Source organism: Leopardus geoffroyi, chromosome B2 (genome assembly GCF_018350155.1).
Source record: "Leopardus geoffroyi isolate Oge1 chromosome B2, O.geoffroyi_Oge1_pat1.0, whole genome shotgun sequence".
Taxonomy (NCBI): Eukaryota; Metazoa; Chordata; class Mammalia; order Carnivora; family Felidae; genus Leopardus; species Leopardus geoffroyi.
In genome coordinates, this window is record NC_059332.1 from 94,606,186 (window position 1) to 94,624,685 (window position 18,500).

At 35.9% G+C, this 18,500-nt stretch overlaps 1 protein-coding gene across 7 annotated transcripts in view; it reads right to left on the reverse strand.

Moving 5' to 3' along the window:
• The window catches only part of HACE1 (HECT domain and ankyrin repeat containing E3 ubiquitin protein ligase 1), a 122,408-nt gene that overhangs the window by 73,164 nt on the left and 30,744 nt on the right, over positions 1–18,500 (reverse strand). For 6 of the 7 annotated variants that reach the window (XR_006717436.1, XM_045499156.1, XM_045499159.1 and 3 more), the window contains 4 exons: positions 12,141–12,223; positions 3,277–3,373; positions 2,143–2,244; positions 1,416–1,522 (listed from right to left, as the gene is read on the reverse strand). Coding sequence is in view for 6 of the 7 variants with exons in the window: in XM_045499156.1 (XP_045355112.1) it covers positions 1,416–1,522; positions 2,143–2,244; positions 3,277–3,373; positions 12,141–12,223 (389 nt within the window). In the remaining variant the exon portion in view is untranslated. The remainder of the gene's footprint in view (positions 1–1,415; positions 1,523–2,142; positions 2,245–3,276; positions 3,374–12,140; positions 12,224–18,500) is intronic. The other variant, XM_045499161.1, reaches the window with a different exon arrangement.

Sequence of the window (18,500 nt, forward strand, 5' to 3'; positions counted from 1 at the left end):
ATAAGGAAACAAAATCCTGACTAGGCTGTAAATTAAATACAGGGAGAGATCTTGTCTGTTTTATTCACAATCACCTACCAGATGGCCTGGGGGGATGGTAGGCATTCAAAAGTATGTATTAGACGGATGGGTATATGAAAAAGGGAAACTCAAAACAGTCACTTGCTGAGATCACACAGTAATAGTGATATCTGGATTTAAACCTGAGTCTGGCAGACTCCTGAGCCATGCCTTTAGTATGTCTGAATCACAGAAAGCCCTCATCAAATAAATGGATTAATGGAAACGACTAAATAAAATGAGAACATTATATAAAGGTGAAATTCAATGAATCCCATAAAAAGAATCTTAAGTAGTCTCAAAGTTAGAAACTGAATTATAAAGAATTAGCAAATAGTATAGAGAGTAGAACTGAAGAAAGACTTAATGGCTAAAAGAAAACAAGAGGGTAACCTTGCTTGGTACCACGAAGTTTAAGGGGCCTAGCAAAGATCCTTCTACATAAATGTTATAGAGTGTGATTCTGGTCTGAGTATATGAAAACCCCAAAGGAAGACAGAAAGGGGCTAACATAATGGACTTGACAATGTAGCTGATATATAGAAATATCATGGAGTTGGGAGGAAGAAACTCCAGTTGCGACCACAGAGATAAGACCGTGACCTGTTCTAAGAGTTGGGTGTACTAAGAGAAGTGAAATGAAAACTACCCAGGGAAAAGCATCCATATTAGAAGTAGGCCAAATTTATAAGCTAAGAAAAAATACATTAACCATTTCTAAGTGGCTGTTTGTTCCTATTTGGGGCAGCTAACCATATACAATAATGTAAAGTTGCAGGAAAAGGCATATATAGAAATGCAAGTAATATAAAGGCATTACCTCCAAGAACATAAAAATCAGCCATTAAAACCATAGCGTCTTTTGGAAAGAAAAAAGAACTGAACGGAGGGGAACAGTTTAGGGCAAACACTTTGTAAGGCATCATGAAGGTATGCTGAGACTCTGAACAGTAGCCTGTACCCAGAGTTCTATAAATTAGAGATCACGATTTGATTCCCAAACTATTTTCTTGGGGGAGGAATAACAACAACAAAAGACTCCTAAATTTCCTTGATTCTTCTTCATGTATATTTTACTTAGATGACTAACCTATCATTTTATAAAATTTTAGAAACCTATCCAAATCCAAAGTAAGTCCCTATTTTTCTTCACTCTAGAGAGACTAAAATTTCCCAGTAATAGTTGATTGCTCTGGTCCGTTAAAACAAAACAATAATAAGTCAGCAAAATTTTAGAACATCTTACCACTGACAAAAACATCCAACAAAATAAACTATTCCCAGAAAAGCCTGAAAAGAGACAAAGCCGACAGATTCTGCTGCCTATTGATTTGCTTATATTTTGAAACACTTACCTAAGCAGTTTATGGCCATTTGTTGTGGCAACTTCAGCAAGGCTTGTTAGAATCTTCAGGTACTGGCTTTCACTTTGCTGAGACAAATGTTCCAGAACTTGTCGTAACTAAATTTTTTACAAATAAAAAAATGTGATTACACAATAATCCATTAAACTTTATCAAGAAAGTAAGTACCTATTAGTTTAAAAAGTATCCCAAAGCCATCTAGTTTAAATCAACTCCTTTACAGTTATTTTGCCTTACAAAAGCTAATACAGAGATAAGATGACAAAAAATCTTTTCAAAACTACCCAGTAAAAAAGCAATAGAAAACATACAGAAATCACCAAGTTCATTTACAGAAACTTAATTCCAAACTTCTAAAATATAAGAGAAATTCAAACTCTGCAATTTTTCAACGAGTAAAACTATTACAAATAAACTCAATAAACTAGTGATTACTAATGATACTATGATATTCCTCCTTAGATTACTTTCCCCTACCTCTGGGGAAAATTCTAATTATTTTAAGCAAAAACCAAAGACCCAGAGGACAGAAGATTCACAGGGCTAAATATCAGCACAAAGTTTATTAGTGTATAATTCATACTTTCCTATAATGCAGACAATTTGAATTATTAAAATACTTGTAATAATAAAACTACCAAGCACATTCTAAAATGCCATATATGATAAGCATGAATAAGGCTTATTCTTTTACAAGCTATTAGCACAATTACATCACCATGTTTTCTCGGAGATCTTCATTCTGTGTCATTTGAATAATTGTCTGGAAAAGCCTAGGGTGATACTGAATTAATACTTCACAAGTCTCTCCATAGCCACCCTAAAAAAAAAAAAAAAATAGATTTAAACTTACCTAGATTTTAAAAAAGTTCCTAAAGGAAAACTGGTCTCCTCTACATACCAGTCTGACACTGTATGTTTAGGTTTCCACACCAAGAATTTCCCAACTGTCTGTGGACACCAACTGAACGTCATACAACTTAATTCAATCCAAACACAAACTAGCCAGAGTGAGCACGGGCTCCATGGGTTCGAAGTTCAGTCTCATAAGAGCGCCCCCTCCTTTAGAAGCCATTCACAAGTTCAGGCCACCTATACTTCTGACTAAACCAGCTATAAGTCAGGATTTCTCACAAACACCTCCTCAGGTTTGATAATCTGCTATTTGCTGTTTGATAACAGCTCACAGAATTCAGGGAGACACCTTATTTAATATTACCCGTTTATTATAAAGGATACAACCCAGCAACAGCCAAATGGAAGAGATGCATAGGGTAAGGTATATGGGAAGGGGCACAGAGGTTCCACACGCTCTCCGGGCATGCCACCATCCCACAACTTTGATGTGTTTGCCAACCTGGATACTCCCTGAGAACCCCACTGTTTATAGGGTTTTTATGGAAGTTCCATTACATAGGCAGGATATTGGTCATTGATGACTGAACTCAATCTCCACTCCCTCTTACCTCACAGGGAATGGGATAGGACATTGCCCTATAGTCACATGGTTGGTTCCCTTGGCAACCAGCCCCCATGCTGAAGCTTTCAGAGGCTTTTAGCCACCAGCCATCTCATTCACGTACAAAAAAGACATTCTTATCACCCTGGAGATTCTAGGAGCCTTAGAAGCTCTTGTGTCAGGAACTGAGATGAAGGCCAATATATATTTCTTATAATGCCATAGTTCCTATTTAAGGATCATATTCTTTTTTTAAAAAAAAAAAGCTAAAATAAAATAGAATAAAATCAGAACAAAACAGAATAAAAATCTTTCTCATTTCCGGAAAGTGGTTTTACCAACCTCAATTTCTATTATAAAATAAAAGGCTAAGAATATACACTAACAGCATACCTGTACACATAAATCCAGAGGCGTTACTCCATTTTTATCTGACAGATATTTGGCTCCTCGTAACAGCAGAATCTGTGCTGTGTCTCTCTGACCGTGACTGTATAGAAAAAGCCATGTTAAAAAAGTAATCTTTTTAATTTAGTCTTTTTCTATGAATTATAAACAGTTAATATGAATCAACAGAGGATTAACAAGGTTTTGGGGGGTTAGAATTTTTTTTAACTTTATTTATTTTGAGAGAGACAAAGACAGCGCAAGTGGGGGAGAGGGAGAGAATGGGTGGGGAGAGAGAGAATCCCAAGTAGTCTCCATGCTGTCAGCACAGAACCCAATGCAGGGCTCAAACCCACGAAGCCTGAGCAGAAACCAAGAGTTGCTTAACCGACTGAGCCACCCAGGAGCTCTGAAGACTAATAATTTTTTTTAAACTATTTATTTTTTAATTTACATCCAAGTTAGTTAGCATATAGTGCAACAATGATTTCAGAAGTAAATGCCTTAATGCCCTTCACCCACTTAGCCCATTCTCCCTCCCACAACCCTTCCAGCAACCCTGTTTGTTCTCTATATTTAACAGTCTCTTATGTTTTGTCCCCCTCCCTGTTTTTGTATTATTTTTGCTTCCCTTCCCTTATGTTCATCTGTTTTGTATCTTAAAGTACTCATGAGTGAAATCATATGATACTTGTCTTTCTCTGACTAATTTTGCTTAGCATAATACCCTCTAGTTCCATCCACATAGTTGCAAATGGCAAGATTTCATTCTTTTTGATTGCCAAGTAATACTCCATTGTGTGTGTGTGTGTGTGTGTGTGTGTGTGTGTGTGTATACCACATCTTCTTTATCCATTCATCCACCACTGAATGGATATGGGCTCTTTCCATAGTTTGGCTATACACTGAAAACTATAGAAAGCTTATGAAAGAAATTGAAGAAGATAAAAAAAAAAACAAACAGAAAAATATTCCATGCTCCTAGATAGGAAGAACAAATATTGTTAAAATGTCAATACTACCCAAAGCAATCTCCATATTCAATGTAATACCTATCAAAATAACACCAGCATTCTTCACAGAGCTAGAACAATCCTCAAGTTTGTATGGAACCAGAAAAGACCCCGAATAGCCAAAGCAATCTTGAAAAAGAAAACCAAAGCTGGAGGCATCACAATCCAGACTTCAAGCTATACTACAAGGCTGTAATCATCAAGAAAGTATGGTACTGGCATAAAAACAGACACTCAGATCAATGGAACAGAACAGAGAACCCAGAAGTGGACCTACAAACATATGGCCAACTAATCTTTGACAAAGCAGGAAAGAATATCCAATGGAATAAAGACAGTCTCTTCAGCAAATGGTGCTAGGAAAACTGGACAGCGACATGCAGAAAAATGAACCTGCACCACTTTCTTACACCATACACAAAAATAAACTCAAAATGGATGAAAGACCTAAATGTAAGACAGGAAGCCATCAAAATCCTCCAGGAGAAAGCAGGCAAAACCTCTTCGACCTTGGCCGCAGCAACTTCTTACTCAATACATCTCTGGAGGCAAGGGAAACAAAAGCAAAAATGATCTATTGGGACCACATCAAAATAAAAAGCTTCTGCACAGTGAAGGAAACAATCAGCAAAACTAAAAGGCAACTGACAGAACAGGAGAAGATATTTGCAAACGACATATCTGATAAAGAGTTAGCATCCAAAATCTATCAAGAACTTATGAAACTCAACACCCAAAAAGCAAATAATCCAGTGAAGAAATGGGCAAAAGACATGAATACACACTTCTCCAAAGAAGACATCCAGATGGCCAACTGACTCATGAAAAGATGTTCAACATCACTCATCATCAGGGAAATACAAATCAAAACCACAATGAGGTACCACCTCACACCTGTCAGAATGGCTAACAACAACTCAGGCAACAACAGATGTTGGTGAGGATGAGGAGAAAGAGGATCTCTTTTGCACTGCTGGTAGGAATGCAAACTGGTGCAGCCACACTGGAAAACAGTATGGAGCCTGCTTCGAATTCCGTGTGTGTGTGTGTGTGTGTGTGTGTGTGTGTGTGTGTGTGTGTCTCTCTCTCTCTCTCTCTTTCTCTCTCTCTGCCCCACCCCTGCTCACACTCTTTCCCTCTCTCTCTCAAAAATAATAAATAAACATTAAAAAAAATGTTTTTAATGGAGAGGATGATATGAATTACATCCTCAACAACCTGGAAAACTTCTCCCAATGTTAAAACATACTTTTACTATATAGGTAAGAAACTGACCTATTAAATCTTAGAATTGAACTTAGGACACATTATCTACAATAAATCATAATATTCTGGGATAAACAGCTGCTACTCAGGCTTATGCTGCTTTGTTTTCTTCCAAACAATTCCCTTTGCAACTCTAACCTTCTTCCTACCACACCCTCTAAGTTTCTAGACTTCTTACCTCCAAAAAACCTTCAATATTCAAAATAAGTCATTCTATAGCACTTTAATACTTTGTATAAAATAAAAATAAAATAAAATGGAAAGAAGTAAGGCAAAAATACAAATATCAACATAAGAGAATGGGGGAGGGGTGTGGTGGTGGTAGGGATTAATTAGCCAAAAATACTATCTAGCTCTCAACCTTCATTTATCAACCCACTCAGTTTGGCTTTTGTTGACAGCTATTCAATTTGACCTAAAATGAACAGTGCTCTTATCCACATGCTCATTTTCTCTAATTGTTCTCTTTTCTAGTAGGAGTAAAATCAGTAACCACAACTCTTTCAGCTAGGAGGAAGCTACTTTGGGGACAGCAACCACTAGACTCTAAGTCTCATTATTCAAAGAACTAATCTGATCCTAGATACTAGACAATAAAAAAATAAATTTACAATCCAGGGACACTAAAGTTTAAAGCTAATTTTAAGAAATTCCCAAGGAACTCATATAGTTTGGAAGAGTATCTGATCAAAGATTTTTATTTTGTAGATGGTAAGAACTATTAACTCAACCATAGGTGAAACTACAACTTAGATCCCTGGTCGTCTATACCAGTCCTCTTTCTACAGTACCATTATACTTATAAAGGTATGTCATTTCCCAAAGAGAAAGGACACACAGCCTCCTCAGAAAGTTTAAAAAAAAAAAAGCCTACTCACTCTTTTTCACAGAATGACACTGCATTATTTATAACCAAATGGAATTAAACAACTAAAAATATTTAAATTTTAAATCTTAAAAATTTAATAGATTCCTAATATGAATCTAATAGTAGACATTATAGGTATACCACTCTCTTGATACTCTATTGTAATACTGATTATCTTGCTTAATGCAAGTATCAAGAGGCCAAAACTGACCTAAGAGCAGTATTTAATTTATACCAGAAAACCAAGAAACCAAGTAAATCTGCAATCTCTCCAAAGGCAAAAGTAGTTATACTATTGTACATCAAGAAAAGTCTTCATCAAGCATCATTTGTCATTGAGCTGGGAGTGCTGGTCAACACAGAAATACTATAGCTAATATCAAATACTTTACAATTAATACTGTTGTATTCTTTATAATACCTAAAAAGGAAAGCTAAGTGAAAAGAAACTAACTTGAGCTTAATTTATTTAGGGAAGACAGTGATATCTTTGCTAAAACCCTTGTTTCCGAGAAACTCAGATGTGCAAAGCTGATCTGTTCAACTTTAATGACATTTCTTCTACAGATATTTAATATCCACATATCCAATCTTTCCAATTAAACTGTAAACTTGACAACATATTTGTTCCATAACACAGAGCATGATAGTTGGCTTATAACATGCACTCAATACATTTGTTGAATTATATTACAGTTTTTAACTTCAAGTACCATTCATTTGACAAATAAGCATGAAATAAGGTAGTTTATTATAGAAAATAACATAAAAAAGACCAGAATCATAACTGATTTAGGATCTACTAGGTGACAAGCATGATGCTCAGTTCTTTGTACAAAGTCTGACTTAATCTTGACACTGTTATAAAATAAGTATTCATTCTATTTTTCAGTTGAGAAAACCATTAAGTTGCTCAAGATCAACAATTACATAACAGAGGAGAATCTGAATCAAGATCAGTTTGATTCCAAATCCTTCATCTATATCATACTATTCCACCAAGTTTTACCTCAAAGAGTAAACAATTCAATACTCAAGAGAATAATGTATAAGGTGCAAGGGGATTTATGTTATGAGAAAAATACGATGGAGATCACACACTATGAACAGAAGAGATCACCATCTACAAATGGAACACGGTTGAATATACGTGGTTTTTAAAAAGTCTCCGGGGGCGCCTGGGTGTCTCAGTCGGTTAAGCGTCTGACTTCAGCTCAGGTCACGATCTCGCAGTCCATGAGTTCGAGCCCCGCGTCAGGCTCTGGGCTGATGGCTCAGAGCCTGGAGCCTGTTTCTGATTCTGTGTCTCCCTCTCTCTCTGCCCCTCCCCCGTTCATGCTCTGTCTCTCTCTGTCTCAAAATAAATAAACGTTAAAAAAAAAAATTTTTTTTTTAAATAAAAAGTCTCCAAATGATCAGTTATTTACCATATATAGCAAAATGGATAATTAGCATGAAGGAAAAAAGTACCATTACGACATTTTTACAAAACTGGAGTTCTTTCTAAAACCACATTAAAATCTCACCCACGATCAAGTGATGTTTCATTTCAAAAATAAATTAAAGGGGCGCCTGGGTGGCGCAGTCGGTTAAGCGTCCGGCTTCAGCCAGGTCACGATCTCGCAGTCCGTGAGTTCGAGCCCCGCGTCGGTCTCTGGGCTGATGGCTCAGAGCCTGGAGCCTGTTACCGATTCTGTGTTTCCCTCTGTCTCTGCCCCTCCCCCGTTCATGCTCTGTCTCTCTCTGTCCCAAAAATAAATAAACGTTGAAAAAAAAAAAATTAAAAAAAAAAAAAATAAAAAAAAAAATAAATTAAAAGAAAAAAACATGAGCTAAGTAATATACAAAATCTGCATAACCCAATTAGGATATCAAGTGCCTCACCTATAATATTATAAGACATTAAGATTAACCTATAACAGACTGCTCAGAGTATTGCATAAAAGATTTTTCAGTTCAAATAACTGCAAAACTTGGCCCAATGAATAATTTTTCTTTGCCATTCTACTACTCTTTTTTTTTAATGTTTGTTTTTGAGAGCCAGAGAGAGACAGAGCACAAGTGGGGGAGGGGGAGAGGGAGGGAGAGAGAGAGAGAGAGAGAGAGAGTGAGAGAGTCAGACAGACAGAATCCAAAGCAGGCTCCAGGCTCTGAGCTGTCAGCACAGAGCCAGATGCAGCGCTGGATGGAACTCAGGAATTGCAAGGACAAGACCTGAGCCCAAGTTGGACGCTTAACTGACTGAGCCACCCGGGCGCCCCTCAACCACTTTTTTAATATTGATTGAGATCATTCTCCCTTCAAGGAAATGCCAATGCATTTTCTGGAAACCAGGAAGTTGGCAAAGATTTAGTAAGAATGGTGTAGTACTTCTAAAGCACTTCGAACTGATTTTTTAAGCACTTTGAGTCTCCTAATTTAGGCTCTTTTCAAGCAATATGATCAGAAAACTTGGCTAAAGTGCATCTAGCACATATACTGCAGTATTTTTTGGAACTGCTAATAAAACAAAGAGACTACATTTTCCAATGGTCCTTTTCTTTTCTAAAAATTTACAATTTTGAGTCTTTGGGCTGTTTTATATGGCTTTGACTGTGAATTCCACTAACTGAAAGGAGATGCTTGGCAGTAGCTACAAATCTATGTTCAGAATCATACCTAAGTGCAAAATCCTCTGCTGGATGCTTTACATAAGCCATCTCATTTAATTCTCATTACAGTCCCACAAGCCAGATAGCAGCATTTCTATTTCACAAAGAAACAGAAGTTTCAGAGGTCAAGAAATTTCATGAAAGTTGCATAGCTTTGGGGCTGAGATTTGCAACCTGCCTCCCAAGGCTCTTTCTACTATATGTCTCAATATCTTTTGAATTTAATTCAAAACAAAAAAAATTTTTTCAGTAGTTGATTCTTAAATAAGACATATGATGATATATCTAGTAATACCTCTCAACCAATAAAAACTTAATTTAAGTTTAACTTTTTAAAGATCTACAATTTGTCTATAGGGCCAACTTGTTCTATTCCCCCACATTCCTTTCCCTTTTCATTTAATCAGAGACAATACACTGGGAATAATACGTTGAATGTATACCTATATCTAGATATCACAAATAGAATTAAAAGTCTGCCTGCAAATGAACCATGTTCCGTATCTATCATCCTGCTACAATGATAAATTTATTTTCTAGTTTCAATTTCAATCAGACTTGCTTAACTATCTCTGTTCAAAGAGATCCAGTATTTGCTAGATTAAAAGTTAATGATGGGCATATAATACTAACAGAAAGTACTTCTAAAATATTCTTTTACCATACTTTTAAGTTCAGACTAACTATAAGAATATCCAAGCTCTATACAACCCTAATATACCTATATTTAACTATTATACAGGGCATTATTTTATATAAGATATTTTTCAAACATGTAATTACAGCAAATCATTCATTCAAAAAACACTTACTAAGCATCTAAATGCAAAACACTGTACTACACATTGAATATAAAGCAGTGAATAAAATAAAATTCTCACTTTCATTGAGCTTCCAGTCCAGTAGGAGAGACATGCCATAAACAAAGTAAATAAATAATTACAAAATACAAAGTGGTATAAAAGAAAGGATTGTGATGCTGTGAAAGAAAATTTGGGGAGAGGCCTACTTAGACTGGTCAGGAATTGCCTTCCTAAAATGCAACAGTTAAGCTGTGACATAAAGAGTCAGCCACATAAGAAGCCTAGAGAAGAGCATTTGAGGTAAAACAAACAGCATGCAGAAAAGCTTGCTAGAAAGAGTCCCTTGCATTTGGTAAACTCAAAGAGAACCAATGTGGCAAAAGCACATTGGTCAGACCATGCAGGTCTCGTAGGCAAAGGCAGAGTATGCAACAGAGGCACTGAAAAAGTTTTAATACAGGGTTTAAACACAGAATGACAAAAGTCGATTCATTTTCTTAAAAGATCATTTTGGCTGCTGAGAAACGGACAGGTGGGAGGGAAACAATAGAGAAAGGGAGACCAGTTAAGAGACGGCTACAGGGCTCTAGATGAGAGGTAACAACATTAACTAAGGTCACTTCTGTGAGCTGGAAAGAAGTTAAGTGATTCAGAATATATTCTGAAGGTGAAATTTACAGAACTTACTAATAAATTCCAAGTTGAGGGTGAGAGAGAGACAGACAGAAATACAAAATCATCATCTAGTTTCTGGTTTAAACAACTAGAAGGATAACGGTTCCAATAACTGAGATGAGAAAAGGTGGATGAAAGGTTTGAAAAGGAAAATCTAAGGCTCTAGTTTGGACATTCTGACATCTGAGATTCTACAAGACTTGCAAGCGATGATGTAAATCAGGCAGGTAGCCATTCAAATCTGAAGCTTCAAAGAAAGAACTGATCTAGAGATAACTCCTGAAGATAGGATATGATTTCAGGAAACCAAACAATGACATTATTCATAAATTCAGGACACTACAGAAGGAATTGGCTTCCTAGCCAAGCAACCAAATCATAAGTATAATGTAAGAAAATGGCTGGATTCAGACAAGATATAAAAGTCTAGAGATCCAAAAGTCCTTGTATTCTAATTCAAGGTTGTTCAATGATGATTTGAACCAGTGTAATCACAGTAACATTAGAGACCCCAAAGAGAAGCTAAACAAGAACAAAAGCAGGTCTTTTAGTCTAAAATAAACCTCCAATGAAATGATATACAACAGAAAGAAGGATAACAAAAGAGGAATCTTCTGGAGACCTTTATATCTGAATTTAAGAGCCTAAATAAGTAACACAATTCATATAATCCAAACCAAAGACAAGAAATACTAGCATACTGTAAACTTGTGGGGGGGGGGGGTTATGGAGTGGAATATATGTATAACTTTTATATTGTTAGCTCCTTAAGGACTGAGGTTTATTACTGTATCACTAATCCCTATAATATATGGCACACAGTGAGTGGTTAAGTCAATGTTTTCTCATTACATGAATGAACCAACAATCAAAATGTATGCTCCAAGAAAATGAACCAAGACAGAAGTACAAAAGTAACTTAATGCATAACTTAATACCTAACAAGACAAATTCAAAGATTTTTTTAAAAGTTACAAATCCAAGGGGCATCTGGGTGGCTCAGTCAGTTAAGTGTCCAACTTAGGCTCAGGTCATGATCTCACAGTCCGTGAGTTCAAGCCCCACATCGGGCTCTGTGCTGACAGCTCAGAGCCTGGAGCCTGCTTCGGATTCTGTGTCTCCTTCTCTCTCTGCCCTTTCCCTGCTCACATTCTGCCTCTGTCTTTCTCTCTCAAAAATAAAGAAACACTAAAAACATTTAAAAAAATATATTTGCAAAAGTTACAAATCCACAGAAAACAAAGACACGGCTCTGGTCCAAGACATACTTTAATAGCTTATGCCTTTGGAACTGACCTAGTACTTAATAAGGCAAACTTTGGAAATCACTGGATTTTAAACATGTCTTTTTTCATTACCTACTAAGTAATTAGTTTAAAATTTAAATAATCAAGTAAATCAAAAGCTCCCACCTATAACATACAAAAATACTGGCAATACAATAGAAAAACTTTTCCTTACACAGTTAAGGGAGTGCAGTATTTGTGGGAAAACAAGAGAGGTTTAGAAAGTGTACAGAAATGCCTGTGTTTGGAAACATAACAGATACACAACATTCTTTAATGCGAGCATCTGAAAATATAAAATATCATACCTGCAGGCGAAGTACAATGGAGTGGCTCCAGATACATTTGGCCTGTTAATATCAGCACCACTGTCTAGCAAGCACTGCACTGTCTGAGGGGGAAAAGAACAATTAAAAGTAAATACAGAGAAAGACACAATTATCACAGTTTAAATAGATATACAGAATTCTCTTGCCCCAACGTGAAATTTTAAAGCAGAACAAGTAGGAACATGACAATTACGATGGCTGAACAGTATGGTTAGCTCTCCTGAGACTCTCAGGCACTAAACAATATATGTGGAATTATAATGTAACATAACTTGTGTTAACCTGGGAAGGCTCTAGAAAATCACTGACACATGGAGTCATCAAGGACTTGAAAAATGGCTACAACAACTGAGAAACTGAAATTTTATTTTACTATAATTAACAAGTTTAAATAGCCACATATGGCTAGCAAATTGGACAGCACTGCTCTAGATATTTGAAATCAAACACCAGAATTTCTTGGGGCGCCTGGGTGGCTCAGCCGATTAAGCATCTGACTCTTGGTTTCGGTTCAGGTCATGATCTCACAGTTTTGTGAGTTCAAACCCACATCAGGCTTCGTGCTGGCAGTGCAGAGCCTGCTTGAGATTCTCTGTCTCCCTTGCTCTCTGCCCCTCCCTCGCTCACTCTGTCTCTCTCTAAAATAAATAAATAAACTTAAAAAAAAAAAAAAAAACTACACAATTTCTTGCCTCTAAAAGCCAAAAATAAGTACCAGAGCTATACCTTTCTGAAAATCAAACATAGTTATTAAACATAAATATTAAAGTACAAAATGTTAAAAAACTACAAAGTCCTTTTGCTATTAACAGTAACCAATACTGACTCAGTTTCTTTGATAGTCTCATTCATCCGTACTCTGTCTCCTAAGCTCTACTTCTGCAATCATCTGAGTCAAACTAAGAAAATCAAATTAATATAAAATCTTAAAAATACATATCAGTAATTAGAGAGAGAACAAGGCTCGCCTGAAACCCTTAAAAAAAAAAAAAAGAATTTCTTCTGGTTTATTCCTTTAATCCTCATTTGAGTTTCTCCTGCAAAAAGGAAGAAAACATGTAAAAATCCAAAAGTTTTTGGAATTACACTGTTTAGTATTACTTCTGGATTGAACACATATGTTCATTTTTGCTGCTCTAAAACCTAGCACAAGGTCAGCAAAATAATAAGACTATAAACCCACAAGGAAGAACAGGAAAGAACACAACAGCATACTAGATAAGTCAGTAAGTTCTGGGAAAATGGCAAGCACGTGGAGGAAAAGTAGCTGATTTAGCAGATCAAAGACAGCTGAAATTGAAGTGCCTACAAATGTGGATTTCAACAAACCACCAAATTCTCACTATAGAACACAGAAAATACAGGAATTGGAAGTACCAAGTACCTTGGATGATGGGGATAGTTACAAAAAGTTCTAAATAGGAAGAGCAGTTGAAAGCCTATAAAAGAAAATAATTGGTGGGGTGCCTGGGTGGCTCAGTGGGTTAGGCATCCAACTCGGTTTTGGCTCAGGTTGTGATTTCATAGGTTGTGAGTTGAAGCCCCACAATGGGCTCCAAACTGACAGCACACAGCCTGCTTGGGATTCTCTCTCTCTCTCTCTCTCTCTCTCTCTCTCCCTCTCTGCCCCTCCTCCATTCATGTTCTTTCTCTTTCTCTCTCAAAATAAATAAAGTTTAAAAAATAGTAATAATAAAAAACAGTTGAACTTTACCCCAGGACCTTTCCTCCCCATGCCGTAGAGTTAGACACTATCCCTCCCTATACTATCTCAAAGTAGGAAGGTTTATTCTCTGGGCAAAGTAAAATGGGAGGCTCTAGACTGCAGGCAGGATATACAGGTAAAGGAGAGATAAGGAGCCATGATGAAAACAATTCAGTCAAAACCTCCAACCCCCATATTCCAGTAGGCTCCCAAAAATCCAGTAGCCAGGCTTAAAACCTCAAAGGGCAGAGATTGAAAGTTTCCTCTCTAAAGACTGGCACCACTACAAATAAGGCATTACAGAGTGTCTATGAAATATCTCAGTTGTCCCTAGGGAACATTCAGAAATGCTGAGAGACTTTTTTTTTTTTTTTTTTTTTTTTAATGACTGGAGAAGAAAGAGTACAAATGGCACCTAGTAGGTAGAGGTCAGGGATATGTCTAAACGTCCTAAATCTACAGACAGCCTCCATAACAAAGAAAGTTCAGGCCCCAAATAACAATAGCGGCAAAACTGAGAAACCATAGCATACCGTGAGGCCAGCCAACAAAACCCAGCCCATGTATACAATGCTTCCAGCCAATATTTTAGTGCCTCACGGCTATACACAAATGGATAGACAATATTTAAGAGACAATTAACCTGATGGCTAACTAAAAGTAGGTCTCTAGCTTGAAAAACAAAAATTAAAACAAACAGAAATAGGAAGTCAAAAATATAAAGATAATACAGGGAACCAAAGAAAAAATAAAAATCAGATAAGATATTACCCTCAAACAGAAAGGATATTATATCCATAGGATAAAACAAGATGCTGAAAAAAAATATTCAGAGAATAAGAAATCAAAAATATGATGGAAGAAGCAAAAATTCAATAGAAGTTAAACAGTTTTTTTTAAAGTGTATTGTTATTTATTTATTTAAGTAATCTCTACACTCACTGTGGGGCTCAAATTCACAACCCCTCCCCCCCCTCCACTCTCGAGATCAAGAGTTACAGGCTCCTCTGACAGAGCCAGCCAGGAGCCCTATGAATTCAAGAGAAGTTTAGAAAGACAATGTTGAAAAACTCTACAAGAAAGAAAGTAAAACAAAAAGACAAAGAAAATGGGAAGAATGGGAAATTGGTAGATCAATCCAGGGAGACACTGTGAAAATCCAGAATAAAGACAATGAGGAACCAAAAGGAAGTAATCAAGAAATAATATCGAAAACTTTCCAGAACTGAAAGACCTGCAGTGCCAGACTGAAAAGGCACACCAAGTGTCTGACATAATAAATTAAGACTTTCAACAAGGTACATCAAAGTGAAATTGCAGAATACTAGGGATGTTCGATTCCAGAGATAAACAGAAATCAGATTAGCGCTAAACTTCTCAACTGCAACACTGGAATTTAAAACATGAAATGCCTTCAAAAAAGTAAAGTAAATAACTTCCAATGTAGAATCCTATAACCAACCACACTACCACTCAAATACATGGTTTTAAATAAAAAATATGCTGAGCTATGTAAGATTTGAGGGAAAAAATTCCCTCCAATGCACCTTTTCCAAGAAGCTACTGGAGGATATCCTCCTCTAAAAAGAAGGAACACATCAAAGTAGAAGATGCGAAATCTAGACTATTTGGGGATTGAACATAAATAAGAGAGACTAAGAAATTCCCAAGTTAAAAAAAAAAAATTGAAGTGATAATTAATGAATTTGTCTTTGCTGAAAACAGTACTAAGATATTTTGTAGGAGCATACAGGAAGAATTACTGATTTATAAAAAGAAAAATTAAACAAGGCCAATTATTAACTTTAATAAAAGTAGTCACCCTAGATAGAAAATGTTATTACAATTCATTACTTGACTCAGCAGTAAACAATATTTACCTAACTATATATACAACTAGTCTTATCTAGCCAAAATGTACAATATAATTTTAGAAATGGGGGAAGAAGGCGTGGGAAGAGGATTTAAATGAGTTAAATCCTCACTCAACCAGGACAAGAAATGATTCAGTGTTACCTAACAGTTGAGAAAGAGCAATAGAAGCATATTGTTTGAAAACAGATACCAGAGGAAAATCTAAGAGTTGAAAATTGCTGCCTGGTGATCATGGCTTCACAAAAAATGGTGGTTCAAGGGACTATCATTTTTACTGCAAAGATTTTGATAAAAATATTTTAAGATAACAGTACTTACGGGGGCACCTTGGTGGCTCAGTTGGTTAAGTGTCCGACTTAGGCTCAGGTCATGATCTCAGGGCTCATGGGTTCCAGCCCTGTATTGGGCTCTGTGCTGACTGCTTGGAGTCTGGAGCCTGCTTTGGATTCTGTGTCTCCCTCTCCCTCTGCCCTCCCCCACTCACACTCTGTCTCTCTCTGTCTCTCAAAAATAAATAAACATTAAAAAAAGAAAAAAAAAAAAGAGGGTTGCCTGGGTGGCTCAGTCAGTTAAGCAATCGACTTTAGTTCACGTCATGATCACACAGTTCGTGAGTTCGAGCCCTGCATTGGGCTCTGTGCTAACAGCTCAGAGCCTGGAACCTGCTTTGGATTCTGTGTTTCCCTCTCGGTCCCTCCCCTGCTAGCACTCTCTCTCTCAAAAATAAATAAACAAACATTTAAAAAAATTTTTTAATTTAATAAAAATAAAAATTAAAACAAAGATATCAAGTACTGCTACTTTATTTACTTCTATCCCAAGAGGAATAGAAACACTGTTACGTAAGACTTTATCATCAGCTATATAATTCCTTTAAACTAAGGACAAGTAGTCAAGCACAACTTTCAAATATAAGAAAAATAAGCATTAAGGTCAGTATTTTATAAGACAAAGCCTATTTAAGCCTTTTGATCATGACTTTTTCCTTTCTGAGCTTTGACCTAGAAGCTGCATCTGCATGGCCCAAAAGAAGAATGAGATAGACAACAGCAATAATGTCCATTAACTGTTACAGCAATTAGACACAGGCCACAATTCAAAAGGCTCAAGAGAGATGAAAGCAAATTTATTGAAAATATATACTAATATGCAATTAAAACCAAGCAATCCAGATAGAAGCAGAAATTAATTATTAATAAAACATATTATACATTCACAAAAATTATACAGTTTGAAATGTTTAAAATGCAAAACATATAATATTATAATATTTTAAGTAACCTTAACATGTGCCTGGAAACTGTGCTAATAAATTTAATACATCCTGTGAGGAAACAGATATTCTTTCTACTTTTAAAGTAGAAAACTGAGTCTCACAGAAGTCAAGTAATGTGTACCCCAACATACAAATAAACAGGGATGCAGGGATTAAACCTAAGCCCGTATTCATAACCACTATGCTACCTACCAAAAAGTAGGAATTCTAATTTTTCTGAATTCAGACTACTAAATAGTATTATGGCTAACTAGCATACTTTCACGAACTGCATTAATTCTACCAATTCCCCACTAAATAACTACTTGAGAGTCAAACTTAAGTGCCTAGACAGCTGTTTGTGTTCAGTTTTAAAATAATGCATTTTAAATCATATACTTTTTACAGTACTTTTGTGTCTATACTGTAGAACGTAAGAGCACAAAAACAATTTAGCCATTACACTAACATATTCCTCTCTACTGTTCTCTTCAACAATGTGATGAGACAAACTGGGCAAATCATAGCAAGAAAGCATGACTTACAATATGAACTATCATATGTTCCTATCACATCCTCACTTATAGGAAATATCTGACGAAGACATGAAAAATTATTTCTGTTCTTAAGAAAAGATCAAGAAAGTAAAAATAGCTCATTCTAGCATTTTCTTTTCCATTTGTAAATCTTTCTGCTTTTCTAACAAAATTAACATCATCAAAATATGTACCTACTAAAAGAAACATATATTTTTAAAAAGCTTTCAACAGTTCCACTTGTACCTAGAATGTTGCCTGAAGACAAACAAGGAGAAAAAAACAGTTCCTTTAGAGTAAGGATAAATAGTATATAAAAGGATTTGAATGTGAAGAATGAAAACTGCCTCTGCCTCGTAGCACTGAAATGACTGAAAAGTCATTAATCTTTAGGATTAAAAAAATGGGTTTGTATACAGACTGCTTTTTGTAAAAGCTCTGAAACAGGAGGAGAAAGGATAATTTAGAATTCAACCACCAGTTAAATGGAAGAGGAGGAGGAGCAAGAAAGTCACAGATAACCTAAATCACAGTTTTTAAAAAATATTTTCAGTCTATGTAGAACTACTTGTATGTATACAAAGGGCAAAATAACTTTGAAACTAGTAAAACTCAGGTGGAGGAAACTCTGCGTGTTTATTAAACTAAAATAAATACATGAAAGCTCTCTACTAGAGGACTTTAAATTATACAGAAGCATAAGGAAAAACATAATTGAAGAAAATAATTCTAGATTTAACCACTAAAATCCCTAACAGGTCTCAAAACCAGAGATTTTCACCAGTAGAAACAAATTAAACCCGAACTTTTATAAGAATCAGCACTATGTACAACACTTAAAGGCACAAAATTTTAAAGTGACAAACATTCAGAAATGGAAAGAAAATGGCAGGAAAAAACTGGCTGAAATAGTACTGTGTTTGTCTTGTCCATTCCATCTTTAAAAAAAAAATTTCCAATGTCTATTA